This window comes from Crassostrea angulata, chromosome 1, assembly GCF_025612915.1.
Source record: "Crassostrea angulata isolate pt1a10 chromosome 1, ASM2561291v2, whole genome shotgun sequence".
Lineage (NCBI taxonomy): Eukaryota > Metazoa > Mollusca > Bivalvia > Ostreida > Ostreidae > Magallana > Magallana angulata.
In genome coordinates, this window is record NC_069111.1 from 29,757,994 (window position 1) to 29,780,610 (window position 22,617).

General features: G+C 32.5%; 1 protein-coding gene and 1 long non-coding RNA gene across 2 annotated transcripts in view; one reads left to right on the forward strand and one right to left on the reverse strand.

Annotated features, from left to right (window-relative positions):
- Positions 1-1,738: 1,738 nt before the first annotated feature.
- On the reverse strand, positions 1,739-9,619 carry LOC128183289 (uncharacterized). The gene is made up of 2 exons (XR_008243572.1): positions 9,530-9,619; positions 1,739-2,153 (listed from the first exon to the last, which is right to left on the reverse strand). It is a non-coding gene; the product is annotated as an uncharacterized LOC128183289 (long non-coding RNA).
- Positions 5,893-22,617, forward strand: part of LOC128183150 (MAM and LDL-receptor class A domain-containing protein 2-like) — a 30,419-nt gene continuing 13,694 nt past the window's right edge. Inside the window, exons 1-15 of the mRNA XM_052852043.1 lie at positions 5,893-6,033; positions 7,908-7,981; positions 8,086-8,160; positions 8,298-8,381; positions 8,739-8,850; positions 9,594-9,723; positions 9,853-9,931; positions 10,131-10,322; positions 13,540-13,666; positions 15,802-15,924; positions 17,194-17,288; positions 17,606-17,727; positions 18,960-19,105; positions 20,597-20,710; positions 21,508-21,605. Of these exons, the coding sequence (XP_052708003.1) occupies positions 5,955-6,033; positions 7,908-7,981; positions 8,086-8,160; positions 8,298-8,381; positions 8,739-8,850; positions 9,594-9,723; positions 9,853-9,931; positions 10,131-10,322; positions 13,540-13,666; positions 15,802-15,924; positions 17,194-17,288; positions 17,606-17,727; positions 18,960-19,105; positions 20,597-20,710; positions 21,508-21,605 (1,650 nt within the window). The 5' untranslated portion in view covers positions 5,893-5,954. The remainder of the gene's footprint in view (positions 6,034-7,907; positions 7,982-8,085; positions 8,161-8,297; positions 8,382-8,738; positions 8,851-9,593; positions 9,724-9,852; positions 9,932-10,130; positions 10,323-13,539; positions 13,667-15,801; positions 15,925-17,193; positions 17,289-17,605; positions 17,728-18,959; positions 19,106-20,596; positions 20,711-21,507; positions 21,606-22,617) is intronic.

Sequence of the window (22,617 nt, forward strand, 5' to 3'; positions counted from 1 at the left end):
GAGGGTCTTCCGTTGAAAACGGAAGACCCTAACAAGAGCGTCTTCCATTGAAAACGGAAGACCCTAATTAGATTAGAAATATGTCATAAAAGGATAATTTAATAAAAAAAAAATTTAAGTCCCGAGGGTCTATATACTGGGGGGGGGGGGGGCTGTGGAAGGGGAGGGGGGGGGTCGATCCTGTCCTTAAGCACCTGTGAATGCAACAAGATTTTATTTCAAAAGTAGATTTTGAAAAAAAAGTTTTAGCATACTAGTATAGGAATTTTCAGCTCAAAACAAAAGTTCTCCAGAAAAAAGATTTGGGTAAACCGATTGAAAAGAAGTTTTGCTTGGTTTTGTTTTATCATATTGTGTCAAAATTTTACAAGTGTGTTCGAATTAATAATATGTAGAGGACATTTTATAATATATAAACATTTTAAAAGAGTATTTAATACATGTACATATAAAAAGGTATTTATGTATATATATATATATATATATATATATATATATATATATATATATATATATATATATATATATATATATATATATATATATATATATATTTATATATATATATATATATATATATATATATATATATATATATATATAAAATTCCATTTCATAGTAGAACAACTGAGATTCACTTCTATATCAATTCTGTAAGGTATTGTTCTATATCAGTAGTCAAAACCCTGTCTGTATTGTGGAGATTAATTTTCATCGTGAAATCTTCAGAATTTCAAAGACTAACACGCAAGTCATTGGAATGTAATCTACATATACAAAAGTTTGTGACCCTTGTTTCTTTTTTTAAATTAACTCTTAAAAGATTTGATCTATTATTAATCCATATTCAAAGTACTCAAATAACACTATATAATGTAAAAATGTCAGTCTGTTTTGCATCACATCATACATTAAACTGTAATTCAAAGGTGATTAGGTATTTATTTTCGAATTCATACTGAAGTTTTGCGCGAGCAATTCTCAAAACAGTATCCATTAAAAGAAAAGCTTTGAAGCAATAAAAACTAACACTTTTCATTAAAGCCATTTCTTTTTTTTGATAAATTCAGTCATATATGACCAATTCCTTTAATTTTGAGTTTCTTCTTTTTAAAAAAAAGTTTTGAGGCCGCCATTTATACGTCTCATACATTAATTGATAAAATCAAACGACCTTGTTGTGATACGGAACATTATACCCATTAACTTAAAAAACAAAATGTAAAGAAATAATGGTTAAGATATACATATGAAGTTTGGGTTTTTTTACGATTGATTTCCCAAAAAGGTCACGTTTTATTGCTAGAGAAATAAACAATTAAGAACACCCTGAAGTTGATTTTCTTCCACGTCCGAACATGATAAAGTTTTTTTTTTATCTAAACAAGAAGTCACGCCTTTGTAGTATTTAATAAAGTATAATACTAACTGTATTTTAACCTTTATGTGTTTTACTGTCGATGTAATGTCCTTTCTGATATACTGAAAGTAGTCATGTAGTACATTTTATTTGATAAAATGAAATATATCAGAAAGGACAGTAAGAACATCGCGAAACACTTCTTAAGGTGGAACGTTCCCATTACTTTTGGATATGCAAACATTTGGGTATTCTTTTTTTTTAATAAAGATAATAATTATATTGAGGCTAATCTTTTGACTTTTGTCGACAATGAAATTTCGTTGGCTTTAATCAACCTGATACTGCTGATGATTTATGTGCGTGAGACAAAAGATAATAGATTTTTATGGTTTATGACAAATACATGTATATACTATAAACAGGGTTATTTTTGCTCTACGATGTTTTTGCTCTTCTTCACTGAAAACAGTTTTGGTTTGTTTAAAGAGAGATAATTTAAACCTCGTTTTCGCCCAGTCTTTAATTCGCCCGATGACAACGAGGGCGAAAGGGGCGAAAAAAAAGGGGGGGGGGCGAATATTTCCATGTATACAGTAACTATATACGTACGTTAATATATATACTGACAACAATAAAATCAAACAGCCACAAACTTGTCACTGGTCACAGACCCTGGGATAAAATAGAACATGCAGCGAGAATCCTTTCAAAACTCGACTGTTCACCATAAACCAATTAAAGCCATGGCGCCATATACATGAAGGTTGCTGCAGATTTAATTGAGCAGCATCTGAAATATAGAAATAAAGAAACCCAACTGGAACGAGGAACAGAAAGCTTTTATTATAAACACGCTTATTCAATTCGTCTTAAGAGAAAAATAACATATACAGGTAAATAAAATAATTCTTATCAGGGATTAACAAGATATTATTTGTAAACCTAGAGTTAAAAGTCTCAATTTAGATAAAAAGTGGTGTGGAAGGGGATTACACGTTTTATCCAGGCAACAGTTATTAAAGTGGCACGGTGACTCAAAATTGATGTTTTACTTTTTGATTATGAAAACGAAAATAAAAAGAGCTACTCGAAATTTCATCATACGGAAGGTTTCACGCATCACAAGTCATCACCTATCAATTTACAGGTCAATAAAATTCATCCAGAAATTGCACGTGTAAACAAACCGAGTTGTTTTGGACATCTGTTTAGTGTCACGGGATTGCGATTTCTGTCTAAATTTAGTTACAATGGGATTGACACACTGAAAAAAGAATTTGAAGCTATTCGATGTATGTGGTAAGAAATATGCATTAATAGAGAATGCATCTTAATAAATATATAGTTTTTAAAGACATCATGTTTCAATGAGAGTTTTCTGGTTCATGATGTATGCCACGCTGCAGTATTTACATTCCCCTGCGCTTGCGTGGCTTTGAAGCGGAATTAAGGAAAATTGAATATTTTTGTGTTGGCCCAACGCATCTATTATTCTCTTTTTAATTTGTTTTATTTACTTTGAAACACCGTAACTTTTCAAAAGTTCATCTTTTCATATGATATATAAAATATGTGGAAATCTGGTAAAAAATCGAGATTTGCTGAATCATCGGTTTGTGCGTCACCATGTCCCTTTAAGCAGCAGAAGGAAGTGCTTTTGCGCACTTTTTCTCGCAGCAAATATTTTATTGAAAAGTGAATATCATGGAATCCCCAAATTTCCCCGAACTTTGCTTTGAAACATGTAAAAATTGAAGTTAAAGAAAGGAAGCTAATAGTGAAATTAAAGTTTGAGGAACGCTACCCCTCCCCCCAATAGGAAATATTGATAATTTTTTGGGGTTATTTTATCATTAAAAATGTTTCAAAATATCTATTTTACATATATGTACATATAGTTTTATGAGTCTCTATCGTCTATAATTATATATCCCTCGAGATGTTTTTTTTTTCAATTCTGAAATTTTCCAACACTTAACTACACGAGTTAAGGTATAGATTACAGATTCAAATATATTGTGACACATAAGTAAATAGCTACTTGACGCAAAATCAGTGCAATTGTACCCTTACAAAAAGGAGAACTGCGTATATGCTGAATGTAGAAAAGATTTATACAAAGAGAAATTATTGTTGTTCAGATCATTACGTACCATGTTGCACCGAGAACAAGAGTTGCCCAAAATGTGAAGAATTCTAATTAGATTTCAAACCTTAGTTCCTTTTAATGACTTTCAAATCTGTATGTGACAAAAAGAAATTTTTATCAATGCTTTGATTTCAGTGTTTATAATGGGCCAAATGGTGTCATTATGCAAATATTATGTCGTATGCAGCTATTTCGGAAATGGTGGGGCTTTAAACAAAATTAACAATCATCTTAAATATACACATCTAGTCGGGTTTATTTCGGATGTTACATGTATAAATAAGCAATGGCATGCTATACCGACCGCCGTATATATTTTAAACTAATTTATGTTCACAACTGAAAGATAAATGAAATGGAAGCAGAAATAATATATTCATATTTTATTTCACAGATTCGATAAAATCAAAGTAGAACATTAAACAAACATTGTCATCGCCTAACATTTTTTTTCTTCTGAAAACCATTGTTAAAAGTTTATATTCAAAGAACGCGAGTATGTTACACCCCAGATAATGAAATTTCACAGTGATTTGTATCCCTCCGGTATTTCGACACAAATTTAAAATACTGATGATTGAACAATCCAAAGAAGACGTCAAGAGAAACAGACTAATGTTATATCTAAGATTTACACTTTCCAGTGTCTTTGCCTCTGATAACACTACGTACCGATTTTGTACTATATAACCCATAACTTCAAACAACGCCAAATTGAGGCGCCAGCGGGGTTTGCTTATTTATATATAAATATTTAATCGCACGATGGCTTAAAATTACATAAATATAAGTATTAAGAAATCATTTTTTGAATATTATGAGGTGATAATTTTGGTCGGGGCGTGATCAAATCTATCACAAAGACCTTCGGGCTTTATTGGATTTGATCACGCCCCGACCAAAATTATCACCTCATAACACTCAAAGAATGATTCCTTATTCCTAAAAAGAACCACAGTCACATTAATTACCGTAGAAATTTTTTTGCAGAAGTGTAATTATTAATTACCTTCATGTGAGCAGACACCTCAGTCCTGTGGTGACCAGGCCATGATTTGAACACATTACCGGACATAACATGCTTATATGCCGAATACTTGAGAAACGCTTGCAAACGCAGACGAACGGATTGAACAAAAAATGTCAGCCGTCGGACGTTCGAGTTCGATAACGTTATCGATATACCGATATTTTGGCAGAAGTGTATTATAGCTCTCTAAAAGGAGATTCGATGAATTCTTTATGCATGCTCAGAGAATTTCACTTGTTTATATTTTATGGAAGAAAATATGATCATCAACAATAACACCTCCTTATCTGTGTGTATATATGCAATATATGTTGGTTTTGTATGCTTTACAAGATTGTTACATGTGGTTTGAATCTTATTGGTGATTCAATGGTATGAGAAATTATGTCGAACTGCATCACAATAGTTTTAACAGCATTTCAATTTGTAAACACACATACATTCAAACTTTGAATGAAGGGATGATAATGAAATACGAAAATTAAACACATATACCTGAACAGCTGTAAAAGTAAACGTAATTATTTTCCTTTTAAGACCTTCATAGGAATGAATAAGCAACTCACTCCAACCGTGTATGTCGCACTAAAATTGAAACCGAGACCGAAATACGTCATTCAGGTAAACAATACCTTCTGTACTTTAACCGTTATTTCATTTACTTGCAGATTTATTGATGTTGGTTATTTTGGGGTTTTTTTTTCTCTCAAAATGCACGGTTTTCATATTTGGCATCAAAGCACAATAACGCTGTTGTAAGGCGCCCCAAGTCCTAATCTTTCCCCACTTTTTTTTTTTAAAAACTCGTATATCCGGGTTTATGTTTACTTTTTATCACGCGATATTTATGAAAGAAAGTTGAGTTGGTGGTACAGCATTTAGTGTATGTGCTCAAGTAACCAAATTGTTACGAGAATGATTATATCAGATATAAATAAAGTCAGTTATCGGAGGATTAAAATGGCGGTAAAACTCAAAACTTGATAGAATGTATGATAACCTGTTAACTTTGAATCGTTCACATCAGAATCGTTTTCAGAAACCCCGACGACAAAGGTCGTGGATAGTGGAATTGAGGACATTTATCCATGTCCTGTTTATTATTTCTCATGTTCGATACGTTTAATTTATTCGTGCATCTAAGTGCGATGTGTTTTTTTAAATTCTGAATTCATTATGTCTGATTTAGCAAAAAAAAAAACCGCGGTCCATTTCCAAATAAAAATTGTTATTGTGATCAACATTTGATAAAAACAAAATATTCCATTTCTCAAAGGTCATACATATGTATCGGGTTACTTATTTACGTCAAATTAAAAGTTTTGAGGCGCTCCCCCGGGATCTGATTGACGGGTGAATGGTTATTTAAAGAAGCGCACTCTGTTTTTCTTCGTACATTACTTTTGTTCATAATGAAGTTTGTGATTATATTATTTGTTTTCTGCATTGCTTTAGAAATAAGTTCGTGCAGGCCCAGTCGGGATGAAGAAGGTAAGTTTTATATTATCATGATAAATGATTTCAATTTTTTTTTTGATTAATACAAATAATCATAGCAATTTATAAAATAAGAAATATGACTGAATGATTACAACAAAAACCATTTAAGGTCGGTCGCGGGTTTGAAATTTTACGCCCTCTATGCAGGGTATTGTGCATTACTGTTGTAAAACGCAAATGTAGAGTAAAATGGTCAGATACACAGGTTATCATGTAGCGTTTTTATTCAAAAATAAAATGACTTCTCAAAAAATTACTATAGGATTATAAAGCGTAACCTGTCCCAACCAAGGTTAAATTCGCAGAACTTGGGTAGACATTGAATTCATTTCATAGATAATTAAAATTGAAAATATAATTTGAAAAATAAAAACATATGCGCGATCTTTTCATGTTCCGTGTGAGTGGAAATGTTTTTAATCTATTGCAAGTAAAATTAAATTTGATTCGCAAACATCCTTTTATATATATATATATATATATATATATATATATATATATATATATATATATATATATATATATATATATATATATATATATATATATATATATATATAAAGCACTGAATAGAATCAACAATACTAAGCATCTTTAAAGTGTCGGATCTGATATATAGATACTAAGGCAGTAAACTGGATATATAAAGCACTAAAATTGGCTAACGACAAGAACGATAGAAATTGTCAAATTTTCGGGACAACCAGTCCCTTCTTCAGGACCAAAAAATAAATTACATAAGTAAAAAACAAAGAAAACAAAATCTAAAGCTACTACTAAACTACTAGTAGTTTAGTAGTAGTAGTTAAGTAGTAGCTTTAGATTTTGTTTTCTTTGTTTTTTGCTTATGTAATTTATCTTTTTGTCCTGAAGAAGGGACTGGTTGTCCTGAAATTTTGACAATTTCTATTGTTCGTGTCGTTTGTCATTTTACGTGCTTTATATATATATATATATATATATATATAATGGCTGTCAAGACACGTTTATAGGACCAAACTATGAGGACCGGATAGCTTAAAAAGTATCCAGTCAATTTCATTTTAATTTGGTTAAAAGTTTACTTATACGTTAACCTTCCATCGCTGAAAATTAAAAGAAAATCGTATTTTTGTATTTCTTTCCATGTTAAATTGAAAATGATAACCCCATTTTCTCTATATAATCATATATGAAATGTCGGGGACTATTCGGACATACGACCAAAATATGAGCGCGGTAAACAGAGAAAATATCAGGTCGATTTACTTTATATTTTGCACATAGTTTACTCATAAGTTGAAATTTCACTGAAAAAATTGAAGGAAATCGTATTTTTGAAACATTCTCCTCGAGATTCCATAAAACACGGAATACATGTAAATTAAATTAGGAGAGACTTTTGGTGTCAATATGCAAGTCAATGAAAACCAACTGTAGCTACTATTGTAGTTATAATTATTTTACAAAACGGAATAAATAAATCACTGTTAGATAAAGCCCCTTTTTTAAAAAAAAAAAAAATCCTCTTTCTGAAAAACACCGAACTAAGAGCTCGAGTTGTACGTTTATCCCCCCCCCCTTTTTTTTGTCCAACCTTGGATACATACATGCACATGGAGCCAGATATATGCCTAAGAATATCTGCTATATCTGGTACCGACGTCATCAAACTCCCATAAGTTATTACTATGCCTCGAGTCTGAATTTTGACCACAAATGCATAGACTGTTCTTTTAAGTGTTTGAGATGAGAACTGAGTAAAGAGATATAAAAAGATTTGGCAAGAAGATGTGTTATGCATATACAATGTATTGACTTAATATACTTAAATGTGCTTGATATTTTCAAATATAGTTTAATTAATTTAATATTTTTGTTTAAAGAGCTTGAGCAACTCCTGAGACGAGTTTTCAAAAACAAGGATAAGCCAAAGGGCAAGAAAAACCCATTAGAGGAGGTAAATTCATCATACATTGCATCGTAAACTCAGCAATGTTTTCTTTAAATTTCTTTAAGACTAATATAAACAAACGCTAATCAATTCAAAACTTAATGATTCAGGATTTAGATCCCGAATCTTCGTTTGAAAATGACGCTGAAAGACAGACAGTCGACACAAAAAAGGGGAAGTTTAAGGTAAGTCCTAATTAAACGGATATTTCAAGAGGATCCATTTAACTAAACTTTAATTAATCTTTTCCTTTTAAAATTGCGTGTTAAATTCAGAATACATCTAGTATAGAACCAGTAAAAAAGATTTAAGGTAATTTCAGCCCAAAAACATGCATCCCAAGAAGAAGAAAGTTTTACTGAGTCAGAGTCTGGATAACCATCCGAAAAAAGCTAGCATAGGAATGGTAAGCGCATTTTTAATTCGCAATTAAAGTGAAGATGAGATACAAGAATGTGTAATTACTAGACTAGTCTAGACAATTGTATTCTAGTAGATGATACTGAAAAAGGAGTTGATTTTTAAATTATGCATTTAGTCGCCACGGATGAGTATATAAGATGATGCCGACATAATCACTCGTTTGATTAAGGATCCGCAAAGTAAAATAATTCTTCGAATCGAGAATTGTGAATTCTTTAACAATATTAAAGACTCTTTAAAAAAAGGTTTCACACGAGTCAGCGATTGCAGTAATAAAAGCAAAAAAAAAAACCTTCTCAAAATAGTTTCAGTACTTTGATTTGTTTTCAAACCATTTTAGCCTCCACCAGGATCAGGAAAAGGTAAAGATCTCTCCAAGAGAAATTTTCAATACAATGGATCGTTGTGGCCCAATGGAATTGTTCCTTACGTGATTAATACCAGCTCGTACAGTGAGTCAATTTTGTAGGTTTTGAAGAGCTGTAATCTCTAAAGTCTGATTTAGGATGATGATATATATAAAACTTGATTAAGTTTGTTAATATGTAAAAGGCCAAACGGCAAGTTGATCGCATGAAAAAATTAAAACGTAATAGAAAACGAAATGCATGTGCGTTGTTTTATATCTGTATTTGATTGTAAACAAAAATGGGTTTTTTCATAACTTTGCATACTTATAGTGTTAAGGTTGTGTAAGGAATTAGACTTTTTAAAAAAAAATAATAAGACGACGCATCAAATTAATCACACAATGTACAACTTGAAATTTGAATTAAACGGCAATAATTGTTGTCAGGAAATAAATTATACGAGCTAGAATACATCGATAGTACAGGTTCATGTAATCATTACTCATTGACATACAATATTTAAAAACCATTACCGATACAGATACCATATCCGGCTCTATTGTCTTAAAAAACGCAGCATTGCATTGCCATCGTGAATTAACTGTATACATACCTTCGAGGGCGACATACCAGAATATTTGCCCTAAGGTGACAGGAAAGCCCTGGAGTGTTAAGTCGCCCGATGCCTTGTCACAAATATTCTGGTATCGTCGCCCGAGAAGCCATGTAATATATGTAATATAACATTTTTGAATAAAAATCTGTTTAAGAATATATTTACCTTTAATTTTATAATTTTTTTGCTGCTATTTTCTGTTTTTAACATCCATTGTTGCTTCTTGCAGCCACCACTGATCAAACTAAGGTTCAGAACTTGGTACAAGAGGCAGCTAACATCATCCAGAGTCACTCTTGTGTGACGTGGAAGGTACGAGACAGTGAACAGTACTACGTTCGTATTCAGAACGGAGGCGGGTGAGTCTATTTAATCACCAGAGGTATTGCAGCATGATGTTTGAACGTTTCTGTTCTTTAAAATAGGGTAAATATGAATGTAGAACATGTGGAATAGATTTTAATGTTATTTTTTTTCATACATTGTAGATGCAGCTCGTACATTGGGAATGTCCAGTTCTCTAACGGTTATCAACCATTAACTTTAAGTAGCGGGGGATGTCTCTATGTAAGACCTTTGTATACACGTTACAAGTAAATCAATATTTCAAATTCATCACAATATGTCTTTGTAAGAAACACGATGTTCATCTTTTTTATACTAGTATTATTAAAAGTATTAAGCTTTTATTGTCATTAAGCAAAACTTTATAACAACGCAGAACCATTCATAAACTCTTCAAGTAAGATTTTCAAGTATTTTGCAGTTGGACACAGTGATCCACGAAATGCTTCACGCTATGGGGGGTAGGCACGAGCAGAGTCGAATAGATAGGCCACATTACATAGAAATCACGTGGAACAACATCATAAACGGATATGCAAACAATTTTGATGTAGCTGATACAAAGGATGATGCCCCATACGACCTGTCGTCCGTCATGCAGTACGGTTTGTCGGTAAGGCGCATAGTTTTCTCTCCTTCCCATGGTAGCTGCAGGTCTGTAGCCCCAGCTCTGAAAATATTCGGATGAACGATCTGGGAGCTACAGTGCCTTCCACATTAAAAACTGTAATTCACAGTTAGTTTTTGACTACTTTTTTGTGGTTACTTGATAACATTCAGTATCGTAAGTTGATATGTGACATAGCGTTAAAAACCGCATTGCATTGTGATTGTATTTATTGCAATCTACTGCCCCCTGTCCCCTTTCAATGAAATCCGGTTGTGTTCAGACAGCATTTGACAAAATCGAATCTTTACCAGTTTAAATAAATAAATGACCCGGGCATATAACAACTAGGCAACAAAAAGCTTTTTAGCTCACTTGAGCTTTCAGAAGTTTTCTGATCACATTTTGTCCGCCGTCCGTCTGTCCGTAAACTTTTCACATTTTGTACATCTTCTCAAGAACCACTGGGCCAATTTCAACAAAACTTAGCACAAAGCACGCTTAGACAAAGGGAATTCAAAGTTGTGTAAATTAAAGACCAAGCCCTTTCTTATAGAGAGATAATGAGTAATTATTGAGAATTTTTCAAAAATCTTCTTCTTATGAACCATTTGACAAGAAAAACTGAAACTTATCTGGAAGCATCCTCATGTAGAGTAGATTACAAGTTATGAAAATGATGACCCCCTCCCCCAGGGGGTAGGATGGGGCCACAGTGGGGGGTCGAATTTTCACATAGAAATATAGAGAGTGAATCTTTAAAAATCTTCTCAGAAACCAATCTTCTTTCTCAAAAACCGAATGGCCAGAAAAGCTGAAACTTATGTGGAAGCATTCTCGGGTAAGGCAAATTTGTTCAGATCATGATCCCCGGGGGTAGGTTTAGGCCACAATGGGGATCGAATTTCTACATAGGAATATTGAGTTAATCTCAAAAAATATTCTTCTCAAAAACCGATTGGCCAGAAACTTGTGTTGAAGCATTCTCAGGTAGGGTTGATTACAAGTTGTAAAAAATTCATGATTCCCGGAGGAAGGATGGGATGACGGGGGGGATGGGCAAATTTATACATAGGAATATATCGGAGCATAGAGAAAGTCTTTAAAAATCTTCTTAAATACTAGAAAATGAGTAGGGTGGGGCTGCATTGGGGATCCCGTTTTATTTATTCACAAAAGCTGAAATGTAAAAATATATGGTTTTACTTATATGCAAGTATATATGGTTTTACTTATATGCAAGCATAATTTTGACATATTGCTTATTTTTTGAAATTGTTTAGACTCTGGCCCCTGGATGATTCTTGGGGCTCACAAGGGGATCAGAGTATGATGTAGGTTTATATCCCATATGTAAACAATCGTTTAGGATCTTTTTTAGAACTGCAATACTCAACATGTGATATGACTATGAAATCACCCTGTTAGAAAAGTGACTTGATTGTAAACATAAGAATATTCAATGGAAAAAAAATGTATTTCTATGTCTACATGATCTACAAATATCTTGCTACATTGTCCAGATATTTTGTATTATAACTCCATTAAGCTGATTTTATCATACCTATTGTTGCTCAGGTGAGCGATGTGGCCCATGGGCCTCTCATTTTGTGATTTATGCAGAATATGAAGGTAGCGACATTGGAGAAAAAGTACATTACCCGCTAACGCGGGTTAAATATTTTTTTTCTGCAATGATCGATACCTTCATAACTCGCATGAATCATCAAAGAAAGCATTTTATTATTTATGTTTAATCTTTCTTTTAACAAATTAGTAAATTGATCGTTAAAGTATTCAAAATCATACAGTTTACTGTTGATTTACATAAGTAAGTTAGATAAAAGAAAAAAATAGCCAAGTCGTCTTACTAAGGATATGGGAATTCGAGTCTGACAGCATCATGATAATTTCGTGCAGTTCCTGATTTTTCTTAGGTTGACTGATCGATAAACTGGTTAAAACTGGATCATGTAGATTTCATTCCATTCAGTTTTTATAGAGCTATGAGTAACAATCAATTTCCGTAAGAAATAAAAGCAATCATATTTAGTGTATGTAAATATGATTCCTTAAACTTTAAGTTTAGTTTTAAAACTGCTTTTAAACGTATTTTAGCATTGTTCAGTGCATTGCGTGTTAGCTTGAATCAAATACCAATGAATAATATTATCAATATAGCTACCTTCATACCTGCATGGACTACCAAACAGGACAATCTATTGCTAGAATAAACAACATGCAATATAAAAAGTGCGATTGGACAATCAAAGCTTGCATTAAAGGTGTTTCTCCGTCAGTGTTCTGGTTAATTTATTTTTTTGTGGGAGAAGTCAAGGATCGAGTTGTCGATATTGAATGTTTATGCGAGAAATAGACAAAGTTTGTTGATATACATTTATACGTAAATGGATAAAAAAAAATACGGAGATGGGATCTTACAGAAATAAACAATAATTAAGGAAAACGTTCTTTCCTGCTTTTATAATCCAGAGTAAACAACCTTAGAAAGTTGTGACCCTCGAATGTATTACCTATGCGTCCATGACAACCCCCCTTTTTATAAAACTTGATATAAATACAACACATTTTACAATCTGTTGAGATATAAGCTAGACTTCATTAAAGTAAATGATATACCCTAAAATATAACACAGAAGCGACTTATAAGGCTGTCTAGCCTTGTAGCCGATACTTATTATTATGGGAAACGACTCCATTTTGTATAAAATTCTAACATCCGTAATGTAATTTTTATACATTCGAAGTGTTTTTCCGAGCGTGCCGGAAAGGCCCGAGAAGTTGCTATTGATATCTGTGCAGTATCAGACATTAACTGGTCTTATTATCATTATTCAAACCTACGCTGTCTGTCAATATATAGTAAATACAATGTATGAACTTTTTGGTAAATGGTACCCAAGGAGTCTACTCTCATTTGATGACCACATGACTCTATGTAATATCATTGATCATATGGTGCACCTATTTCTGTGGATTTCATGGATAGTATTTGTCAACCACATTCAACATCCATGCAATAAAAATTAACAAAAGATCATTTTCTTGAGAAAAAACCTCTTTTTTCTTGCAAACCAGCATTTTTTTCCCAAATACTTTTCAATTCTATTTATCCGTGTATTTTCACTGTATTTTGAAAAATCATTAGAAGACATCTTGCTAGATCTCGATGAATTCACACAAAATGTTGTTTATCTTTAAGGCTTTTGGCGCTAGTGGAGATACAATGAAAATGGCTGATCCCGATTTGGAATACTTGATCACTAATGGCAATAAAGGGTTAACTATATACGACATTGCAGAAATCAACGAAGCATATCAATGCACAGGTACATGTAGATATACTCATAAATTTATTCTATTCAAACTTATCGGAGCTGTATATGACCTTAAACTTAACTACGAATGTGGATTAATTAAGAAATAAACAACGTTATTTAGTATAAACATGGTGTTATGAATAGCAATTAATTCCTTTAAAATGTTATTATAAGACATGTTTAAATATTAAATACGAGTTGGAAGAAAAACACATGATGTATCGTATAGTGGTTTTAAAAAAATCTTTAACGTCATGGAAAAGTATATGACGTCACACCTTTATGGCGTCATAGTATACAGACAGAGCAATTGCGATCATAGAAAAATAATTGCAATTGCTTGCAATTGCAATACAAATTGTGTAATGCGCGCTAGCGCGTTAATGTTATGAAAATTTGTATGCACACACCGCTGCAGTTGTGAGACTATATCTTTCAAAAAATAATGATTTAATGCTTATATTTACATTTTTTTAAACTTCTTGCTTTGTCTTCAAATATGATTTATACGTCAAAATTTCTGTTTTATCCTAAGGGAAAGTTCAATTTAATGGAAGAGCCACTGTAACAGCTACAAGCGTGAACTTTGATTCTCGCTTGTGACGTTGCATTTTACAGCGTTCAACGTTTGTGACGTCATAATAAAACTAGTAATTCTAACCTTTGAGTACCCTGTGTGTGTTACGGTCTTATAGCTGCAGTGTCTTTTCACACACTTTACGTGGAAAAAATATTTGGAATGTAAATATTACCGTATACTGTGGTTTCATCAATATTCGCTGAATACCGATTTTCGTGGATTTCGTTGTTAAGTTTATCCTTGAATTTAAATGTTCATTGAAGTGCAATTTCTACTATCAATTTGTATTGATGGGGTCATTGGCCACGAATTTACGTATCCTTGAAACTGTGATTTTCACATTATCCACGAAAATTGATATCCTTGAATATTAATGAAACCACAGTATCCGGTAATTTTCGCGATGATCTAATCTTTTGCGATGTCTTTTAAATCGCAAACTATTGAATACGCAGAAATCATATTCTGTATTATTTTCTATAAGAAACTTTTTAAATCGCAAATAATGACAATCGCAATTTAAGGTCAAGATCTAGTAAATGATTCCAGACTGTCTTTTTGGTGCTAGAACCATTATGACGTCATAACTGATTTGATGAATCTTTTCCCGTATGTTACTGTTTTATAAAAGGAATTATGTAGAAAATAAAACAATATTTTGACATTCAATATTTAACCACGGGAAAAATAATCCCGGTATCTATTTTCAATTTGACATCATTTTAAAGAGAGACTCAAGAGCTTAGTTAATGCTTTTTTTAGGGACCGTAGGCATTCTATATATGATTTATTAGTCAAAAAATGACAAAAATTCGAAATTTGTTCCTTGTCTCCTTCATATTTCATTGAAAATGACAGTTTAAAACATAATTTGTCATTGTGTTTACCAAATATTTAAGCCCCAGTACACCCTATGAAACAAAATATTGTTATGAAGCATCAATAAAAGAATTTATATCTTGAATTTTATAAACCTGTAGGCACCGTTCGTTTACTAGCTATCGACCTTAAAAATGCCTCACATTTTTCCCATTCTCGCAAATTTTGTGACGCGCAAAAAAACCCGGATATACGCATTTTTTTTTTTACTTTTTACCTGCAATTCATGGTCGAAACATACAACCTGAATGCCTAATCGAGTTGTTGGTGACATTTTTACTGACCTTGCGATTAAAGGCAAGGGAGGGGTGGAACGAATTTTGTATAAAGTCACATTTTTATTCGTATTATCGTTGTTTCGTTGTCGTTATCTCAGTCAACGCATGCGCAGTGGAAATGCCTTTATCGACGATTTAGAAGTAACCAGGATGGGGGGATGGGGTGTCTTGATTATGGTATGCATAAATTTTGATTTTCAATGGGAAGCTTGCAAAGCCTGTGTACGAGAAAAAGGCACTGCGAATGCATACAATGTGAGAACTCATCTATTAAACAGTATGTCAATCATCAATCAGGTCCCACGACTCAATTGTAAATGGTTTAAATGAGTTAAATCTTAAACCCGATAGCCCGATACATATGCATATTTTCTTCAATATGTAGATGTAATATTTGTCTTTTTTAGCTGGTTGCAGCATTACTTGTAACAATGGCGGAGTAGTCCAGAAGCCCGGTGGTTCTGTCTGTAGTTGTGAATGTCCAACTGGTCTTAAAGGATCGACCTGCTCCCAGATCGACTCCAGCGCTGGTAAGTACACACTACAGGTACTATCAAGGTACTATCAAGTATTGAAGAGTCTTGTCATATTTGAATTGGTGTGCAGTTAAGTAGGAGACCGTTGAGTTTTAGAGGCGCGTATACTGTACTTTACTGTAAACCCTGAATATTTTATTGGAATATTAATTTTTTGTTCCTTACGATATATATTATGAAAGCGTTTATAAATAAGGCATCCGGTGATATGTGCTCTAAGGCATCCAGCGAATTTCATTTTTTTTTTCGTACATGCTATGATTTGCCCTACTTTAATTTTTTTTACTACTAGTATGCATTGACAGCTTCATATTATTTTTTTTATTTACGGAACATCAATGTGATTCATAATATATTCGTTCATTGGTATTTCAGAAAGCAATTAAACATCATGAGATTATCCTTCCAAGTATAATTCATTTTTTGCTTTATATACTAAATTATAAAAACATTGAACACCGCTGACCATAGGTATCACACTCTGACCGCTCTTGTTGCGGAAAATTAAGAATTCAGAAAATTGGTTATTTTCAGCGTGGTTTGAAATCTCTTTACGGAACTGTTAACGAGATGAAAACCTTTATGACACTTGAATTGACAAAATGGATAAAATAATATATGAATGAACGAATGAACTAGCTGCTAATTTTTGTTATTTTTTATTTATCTTTGGAACAAACAGAAAAAAAAACCCAAAATTAGGTAGAGCTGAATTGGCATGTTTTCAATTACAGTACGTTCATCTGGAGTATATTTTTCTTATTTATATAGTACTGTTGCGGTACGGTTATTTCTTAGTGTTGCAAAAATTTTTAGGTGGAATAACACACCTGGAAAAAGTCACTCAATTTAACAGGAATTTTTTTGATAATGAAAGACATAATGATAGATAACCTGTACAAATGTCAAATAAGCGAAAAATGTGCAGTTTGGGGATAAAAAATGAATATCTAAAAAATTTATTCCAGTAAATAACAACAAAAGCCCGGCGGGATTCAAACTCGGGATGTACGTATCACAAGCTCGACACTTTATCCACTCGGCTATTGAGTAATTTTCATATTTCAGTCCATAAAATCCTTTTAAGAAAACGAAATGTCGTTTCGGTCAGCGGTCAGCCATTTTGTGGTGATGTGTTATTCCACCTTAATTTAGCAAACGATGTCAAGCAAACAATTGTTCAGTTTTACTGAATTATATAGTGTAAAAAATGTATATGTTCATGCATTTTATGTGTGTGAGATATTATGGCATATCTTGTAGGTTGTGGAGGAGTGATTAACCTCGCTGCGGGTCAAAGTTCACAAATAAACCTTCAGAATTATAATACTGGACTCCAGTGTACATGGTTGGTAAAGGTAAGCTCGGGTTGATATTTATAATTTCATCTAATGTAAAATGGGAATGGGAAGATAGAATATATGATATGGTGTATCGTGTCCAGTTAAATTTACAAGTACTTACTTTATGCGCAAAGGGATAATTTCTAATATCCATATAATGTTATTAAAACACGAATTTCAAAAGCAACCTCTCTCTCTCTCTCTCTCTCTCTCTCTCTCTCGTGAGAAAACGAAAAGAAAGGGAGAGAAAACGAGAAAGAGAATGATGTGGAATATGATTTTATGCCTGAGTTTGAATCCATGTATTTCTTCATTTTGTATTCCATGTTAAGGGAGCGGCCGGAACCCGAATTAAAGCAACAATAAACAGCATGGACCTACCGTTCAGCTCTCTGTACAACTGTTATCATTGGATAGAATTCAGAGACAATCTGATTGGACAAGCAGGAAAGGAGTAAGTGCAATCGCAATTTCTCGGGTCTTTCCGGCAGAGCTCGGTATTTTTCCGAGCTCTGTCAGAGAGGCCCGAGAAGATGCGATTAGAGTAAGTGATAAAGAGGTTTTTTGGGAGTTGATTTTAATCAACTCTCCTATGCAGTTACTCAGGCAAACCGAAAGTGAAACAGTGTTTGGACCTAAGCACAAATCAACACCGCTGACAACATTTAGTTCTAATCAATAAATTCGATGTAATGAGTTCTTAAGCATTGTTCTTCAAGGAAACTCATTATAGATACATTGTAAATAGTCAGATTTTAAATGGTACCAACAATTAGATATTTTTTGAAATCGTACATTTTATGTATTCCTACGCCAGAGTTCAATATAATCTCGTTCAACCAGACGTTCGGCTGTCTCCGTAAATCACCGACACGCATAGAGTCTCTCTTGCTTGTCGGAGATTAACGGATACAGCTGAGAGTTTAGTTGAACGAGAGTAGAGTTCAATTTTTCTTGGATCCATACAATTTCTCATAAGTATTTCGATCACTAATACGTAGTTTGATGGAATAATTCTTTGAATATTACACAACATGATTGATATTGGATTTTCCGGAAATTCCTGTAGGATTCATATTATTAAAATGTGCGTAATTCAAATACTTATAGGAATTTACTTTCCATGCAAAATAACATATCGTTGATTTTACAATAAATAACAATCGATAAAATCAACTCCCGTCAGTACTTCAGTACTTTGTTTTTAGATAAAAAAAATAGTTATTGGTACTGGTTGCTTATCGCAACGCATGCCTTTTTGTACATTTATCTTATGATAAAGACTAATTTCTGCCAGAGTCTTGTGACAATTCCTATATTGCTATAAGTTTTTATTTTTACTGCTTGCAAACGCACTATTTATCAGTGTTCTATACATTTACCAGTTTAGTGTCAGCGTTTATCCCGACACTTATAATGAATGATGATTAATGTTTAAGATTTTTTATTAATTGTGGATTATAGATTAACATGTATAAGAATAACTTAATGATAAATAATACCCATGTACTTATTCTCTTAATGATGTCACATACCGAAAAAAAATTATTGGAATGGTCTAATGACGTGCTCTCACCCAAGAAATGAGATAATTCATTAAGTAGTCCATTAGTAACTATATATAGTACAGTCATATTAATATTTATAAACTTTATGCTCTAACACTCTGATTGGATTATTTAATAGAAAGTGCGGAAATAAGGGAGGGTCACAGTTTGTTAAAAGCATCGACGGAAATCCGAGCGCAATGATGATCAGATTCGACAGCCAAAAACACAGCAGTAGGACCCCCGGGGCAGGATTCTCACTCACAGTGGAGGCCTATACCTCAGGTCAGCTGACAGTTCTATTTTTATATTTTTTTAAATTATTCTTTTTTGTTTATTATATTATTTTACTATCTTATTTTTTCTTATTTCGGGGGGGGGGGGGGGGGGATCACAAGAATGAGCATTTTTGTTGTTGTTCATATTAGATTTACAATCTGTTAATGTAAAATGAGATATTCTCCATGAAAAAGAATTTGTATTTAATTATGATTTAATATTAAATTATGATATAAGTTTTTCTTTTTTAAGAGTTAAAGAAATTGGAACTGCATGTAGTATAGGTACATGAACATGTAAAAGAAATTTTCTACCAGAATCCGAACATTAGATTCAATAAGACTTGAGAAGACCAAAACACCTTATCGCATAAGTACACATGTTCTGAAGTGTAAATCTAGCAAGATATCAAACATCGTTTTGGAAAATGTTGCTATAGGCCTAATTACATGTATAAGAAACACTTCATATATTAAATAAGGAATAAGGAATCATTCTTTGAGTATTATGAGGTGATAATTTCGGTCTGGGCGTGATCAAATCCAATAAAGCCCAAAGGGCTTTATGAGAGATTTGATCACGCCCCGACCGAAATTATCACCTCATAATATTCAAAGAATGATTCCTTATTACTTATATTTATTTTAATTTTACGATTAAATATTTAAATATAAATAAGCAAACCCTGCTGGCGCCCCAATTTGACGTTATGGGTTATGTAGTACAAAATCGATACGTAGTGTTATCACAGGCAAAGACACTGGAAAATGTAAATATATGCTTTTACTTTCAATCGATAAATGAAATGAAAGTCATTCATTCAGGTTTCTCTGGGTTTTTTACAGCTGCTTTTTTTGGCTATTACAGTATCAAATAAATTAACATGCAAATAAATTATCTTTAAAAAAGTTATGGACTTTCACCTATTAACACCAGCAGAATAGGTCTCCTTTCAATGATAAAGATATTCGGAGAACGTGGAAATAAATAATTTCAGTATGAGAACACAGAAAGAACCCCACAAAAAACAAAACAAAGCAAACGCATCATGGACGTGTTTTAGAAAGGGAACAAGTTGGTTTCGCCCCTCTTCCCCCGACAGGTTGTGTTTATTAAAAAATGTACACAGGTTTATACTTGATTTGCTTAAACATTTTTGAAATCCTTTTCCCTCTTTTCATTGCCAATGCCAATAATTTTTTTTACATTTGTCTCGACGTTAGAGGCAAATTCCTAAATAAAGCGATACCCTTTTATAATCAAGTTTGTTTTGTAAACAAATTTTGTATATCATTTGTATATCATTTTCCCATTGAAATATAGCTCGATTGACCCAGAAAATATCTTTTATATTATTATACACATATTAAAACAAAACCCTCGTTTAAAAGCATGCATAAAATTTGATATTTAATCGGATCAAGCAGCGTTAAGTATACCTTGCACAAATGGAAATCAGTATCAAGATATATATTTTATCTCTGTTTTTTTCCTTAGGGTGTATTGACTACCCATGTAAAAATGGAGGCACGTGCGCAGAAACTGCAAACGGTGGATATGTATGCACGTGTACCAACGGCTGGTCTGGCTCAACATGTGAACACATAGCAGGTATAAATGTGAAAAATATAAATTGCTTAACCATTTCAAAATTGTTTTTTAGGTTTATGTATTTTTTTTTTTACTAATTTTTTGCTTTTTCAGCAAAATTTATGTTGTATTTTTTTTGCAACAGATCTAGACATACACACACATAAATATCTCGACACACAACTACACTCTCTCTCTCTCTCTCTCTCTCTCTCTCTCTCTCTCTCTCTCTCTCTCTCTTTTTAAATTTATAGTATGATCATAGACAACCTGCATTATTATGTAGATTTTGACCAATTGATCAATTACTTGGGTTTCATACAGAAGATATTCAAAATACAATCGCACTTTATAAGCTTCTAATTAAGGTTTATAGGGAAAAAATGTCACATTAAATTTAATAGTGACACTAATTGTTTGATGACAGTATTGTTATGGGTTTTTTTTAATTATAAAACTACCTATGATCGTCTGCAGTATTTTTTTTTTTGAAAATCAGTACTTTAGTTACATTAAAGAGCAATTAAAATGGATAGAATAGCAATGTAAAATTTGTATATGACATTTGGTTAAAACAATTTTTAAGAAAATCAAAATATTAAGCTATTTGAAATATATTCGAAAAAAATGAATCCACTTTGCAATAATCCTTTATGTGAATGGAAAACGTTTCCCCAAAAAATTACATAAAACAAAACATGACGAAATTAATATCAAAGCACATGGTACAGTGTACTTTATTTATTGTACTTCATTTATTGTACTTTAGCAAACTTGTATAGAAAATACCCTTCTCCTTTTTATTTCCTTATTTGTAGCTGATGCGGTCAATAGCTGCTCGCTAAGTGATGATCTGTTTTCATGTGCATTCAAACAGGATACAGCAATGTCCAATTTTAAATGGAAAATAACTGCCGTAAGTATGGGGCCCGTTTCACAAAACTATCTTATGACTAAAATCTGTCATAAGACCAACGTTTGCCTTAATTATTTATAACATTTATGTCAGAAAATTGTTATTTTTAAGACATTAGTGGAACAAATTGCTACAATGGCGCTAAAGACAGTATCGTGCTCTGGTATTGTAAATTTCGCATGGAACCGAAGAAAAAAGTATCGCATGACTTGCTCGCATATTTGAAGATGGTCGTGGATGATTTTCGAAGCTTTTACTGGTTGAATGGTTATACCTCTGAGTGCATTCGAACACATCTATTGTTTGTACAGACGCAAATGCAGCAGTAGTTCGTGTAATACTAGGACTTAAATTAAATTCATCAAAAATAATGTTTATTTCTTCTCAAGTTAGATATTTATAATCTAATATATGTTTTATTTATTTTTATGACAATTTTTAACTATATGTCAGACACCTTGATATATGCATTTTAAAGAAATACTAAGTAACATTTCGCCATGGTTAAAGACATTCAGTTGGTGCAATTTGCCATAAAATTAAAGTACAGAAGTACTGACGAGAGTTGATTTTATCGATTGTTATTTATTTTAGAATCAACGATATGTTATTTTGCATGGCAAGTAGTTTCTTATATGTTTTTGAATTACGCATATTTTTTATAAAATGAATACTCGGACTTTTCCGAAAAGAATTTCGAGAAAACCTCATATGAATCATGTCGTGTAATATTGAAAGATACTATTAATTCCATCAAGGTTCGTAGCAGTAATTGAAATATTTCAGAAAAATTGTAGGGATCAAAACAATATTAAACTATATTTTCGTTCAACCAAACGCTCGATTGTCTCCGTTAATCTCCGACAAGCAAGAAAGATTCTCTGCTTGTCGAAGATTTACAAAAACCTCCGATCGTCTGACGAGACTACAGAACACTCTTGCGTAGGAATACAAACCACTACAAAAAATATCTAAATTGTTCCTACCATTTAAAATCTGACAATTTTAAAGG